Source organism: Cynoglossus semilaevis, chromosome 2, assembly GCF_000523025.1.
Source record: "Cynoglossus semilaevis isolate Cse_v1.0 chromosome 2, Cse_v1.0, whole genome shotgun sequence".
NCBI classification, from domain to species: Eukaryota; Metazoa; Chordata; class Actinopteri; order Pleuronectiformes; family Cynoglossidae; genus Cynoglossus; species Cynoglossus semilaevis.
In genome coordinates, this window is record NC_024308.1 from 3377147 (window position 1) to 3380602 (window position 3456).

Below are 3456 nucleotides of genomic sequence, written 5' to 3' on the forward strand. Positions count from 1 at the left end.
TTCCTGCTGCTATTATGTGGCATTTGTAAAGTAAAAGCAATAAGAAGTAAAACTTTTTTGTCTCTTATTTTAGGTAAATTGCAGGAATCCATGCATAAATGGAACTGGGGGAAAAAAGTTTATCTTCAAAGAGTAATGTTAAGAAAATACTTTTGTCCAGGTGTCACTGGTAGAAGTTGCTTAGTTTTTTTTCACCCTGTGTTTCTGTGAAGCAGGTGGAAACACCAACAACGGTTATTTCCTGCACAACGCAGTTGATCTGATACACTGTTATCAATACATGGTTACAGAAAACCCTGTGGCGGTCCAAGTGGAGCCATGCTACACTGTGGAATTCCCCCCCTTTAATATTCAATCTGTTTTGTACGACATACAATATGGCATTAAGAACCCAACTACACGGCAGCAGCACAAACCTAGCTTGAAACAGATGTCAGCTCGCACACGTACACTGTTAAAAACAGCCAGGAGTGAAAGAGAAATGCTACAGGCGCTCCAGACGGTAAGAGTGAGTAACGTGCATACGTGGGTGCAGACAAAGGTGAAGACAGTAAAAAACACAAGTAAATGCTTGAAGACAACCTGCAGGTACAAAAAGCTCTTTAGAGGTTAGCGATTTTATAGCTATAGGTACATGTGTACCTTTTGTGTGTCTCGTGCCTATTCACACTGTGATGGTGTTAACAGGGAAAATTATTCATTTAGAATAGGTTACAGTATGTTCATATCTTCTCTGGCTGCCAGTTGGTTGAATTTTTTTTTAATCTGATTAATCACATAGGAGCTGCAGATTAATCATGATTAATCAAAATAATTTCTAAACTTCTAGATTTTTAAATATGGGTACAAAAAGCTAAGGTTACTGTCATTGATGATATTAATCTTAATAATAATCTCCACTGCAACAAAACAACTATTTTTTTTCCCACAATATGTGCAAATTACATGTGTTTTGCAGCAACAGTAAGCGAATGAACAGTAGAATTATTGGATATGCAGTGCAGGATATTCTGCCCTAAATGTGCACTAAAATGTGCCATTTAAATCAGAATAGTTTCACAAATTGGTTGAAAGTTTACTGGCCCAAATATGTTTTACTTTTTTTATTTTCCCTAAATGTTTCCCTTACGTGACCAGGTCAATCTCGTCTCCATCCCACCATTCTTTCCACCATCTCTGTATTTAGTTGTTATTCTCCCCGGTTCAAAAAAACGAAACAGATTTCTGACCAAAGGGAACATCAAAATCCACTTTCAATAAACTGTGCACAAAGACAGACAAAAGGAAATCAACACATGCTGCCTGTGGTACAGCCTGCTACAAAACAACAAAAAAAGGAATCAGAGAAGAAATAAAAAAGATTTTTTTCTTTTTATTTGAATTGGTATTGTGAAAAGCTGGAGTGCAAAAGACAGCGTATGTGCATGGTTTTAAAGGAGCATCTGTTGTTGGTTTAGTTGGAAAAGAAATAAGAAGGCGTTTGTTTCTGTGCCACTCTACATGGAACCAGGGGAGGGGGTGGGGGGGCAGTGGGAAGATGAACAGATAGGAGGAGGGAATAAAAAGAGTTGAAAGGGGGAATAACAGACTGTCAGGGGGTTTGTCCCTGTGACTGCTGCAGCTGATTGGGCCAAAGTGCCTGCCTTCATTAGTGCTTAGTTACTTGGAAGTAAAGGAACAGCAGAACGGCCAGGGAGGGTGAGTCTGAACAGCTGGGGTGGATTCACCACTGCAACAGCATCAGGGTAAAAACAAAATATAAAAAAATAGGGGCCCACCTTTCAAAACAAAAAGGACAAGTCAGAAGACCACACAAAAGCTAAGGGAGGAGTGCTGGCGCTCTTTGAAGTGCGGCTAAGGAGGGGTCAAGATTCTTTTAGCTCCTCTTTAGGCCATTGTGGCGACCACATGGGAAAGAAGATGAGGCTGTCACTGGCTCTTTGTGTGGGTTAGATCTGGACGTCTGGATGTACAGCGGGTCAACAGGAAATATTTCTGGTTTTAAAAGGTTACTTCATGAGGAAACCGGTGCTTTTCACGTGTTCACAAGTGAAATGAGGCGAGAGGAGAGGAACATCTGTGGCCGAGAGGGTCGTTAAAGTTGGATTGGGATGTATCTTTTTGGATTGGCTAAAAAGCACATCCTGTTTAACCCTATAGAAGATCCTGTTTAGTGATTTGTTGACGAAGAGTTTCAGGCATGTGCAGCTGCAGAGCTGCACTCATTCACTGGTCGGCCAGCTATAGTTCATACACTGTTTTAAAAATGTTGAATAAATTAATTGCAACAAAGGTGTGAAGTGTGTAGCCGACACGACCGCAACATGGTGTCTGATAAACTCACCCCGGTCTCTGGGTGTGAAGTCCAGGCTAATTCTGTGGTGGCCCACTTTGTGTCCATCAGAGTCTCTGTAAAAGAAAAGCAAGATAAAAAACAAGCGGTTTAGATCAAAGAGGAAAAGACAAAACAGTCACACAGTCCTTCAGAAGGGCAAAGAACTTTACAACAATGTCATAAAATGTAGAAAAAAAAAAGGTTAGATAAGAGGCTTTGACTGAGGCCGTTTGCAGATAACACTATGATTAATATAATTACAGAGAGCGACGACTGGATGCGACGTTAGTTTTAGGAGGTGGAAAAAAATGTACTGAATGTAGGTGAGTGTCGCCGTGACGAGGAGATAAAGAAACATTTGGAGCAGCAGATCTCAGTGGGTGATCTGTGAGGTATTGTAAGATGTTTTATTGTGGCTCCTCATCTGCTTAATTACACCCCTGTGACATTTGTGTTTACAGTGTCGCACTGAGTCTCATTGAGAAATGGTTCCGTTTGCCACAGGGCTTTGTGATACGAACACAAACACCGGGAGCAACAGATTGTAAAACTCTCGACAGATAAATTAGCAAACAAAGGGCCTTAATGGAGAATGGGTAATAAAATTAGCTCCTACAAAAGAGGTGCTCTTGAGTGGAAGGGAGGTCATTATGGCAAACAGTTACATTCACTTTCTAGCAACGCATGAATGCATTGAAGTACAGTGAAGTTCCTGTATTCGAAGACAACACACAGGGATGGAGAATCCTGAAGACAAACAAACACAAAGTTGCAGATTTCTTCCCTCTCCGATCGTCTTTTTTACAGGAAAAGACGTCGACTTTGTCAGAACAGAGACTGTAAATGTCGAGTCTTTTACTACCTGGTGCTCAAGGCACAGCATGCAGCCACAGTTATTATCTCAACTGCTGGGCTGTTCTGCAAGATAGTAATAGATGATAAAACAGCACTGGCAGAAAGCGAGAAACTCTACTGTCCCTTACTATGGTGGGGAATGCTGGGTGTTGCAGGGGACAGATTTGACAAGGCTGTTTTTAGAACACTTTCGCCGTCTCATGCTTCTCTCTTCCCTGGTCCCGTTTACCTTTGTAAGATTTTTTTTCTTCAGACAGGAAATGGCA

General features: G+C 41.2%; 1 protein-coding gene across 6 annotated transcripts in view; it reads right to left on the reverse strand.

Moving 5' to 3' along the window:
• ephb3b (eph receptor B3b) overlaps positions 1–3456 on the reverse strand; it is a 53025-nt gene that overhangs the window by 24433 nt on the left and 25136 nt on the right. For all 6 annotated transcript variants that reach the window (XM_008331325.3, XM_008331317.3, XM_025065403.1 and 3 more), the window contains exon 2: positions 2345–2409. In XM_008331325.3, coding sequence (XP_008329547.1) covers positions 2345–2409 — 65 coding nt within the window. The remainder of the gene's footprint in view (positions 1–2344; positions 2410–3456) is intronic.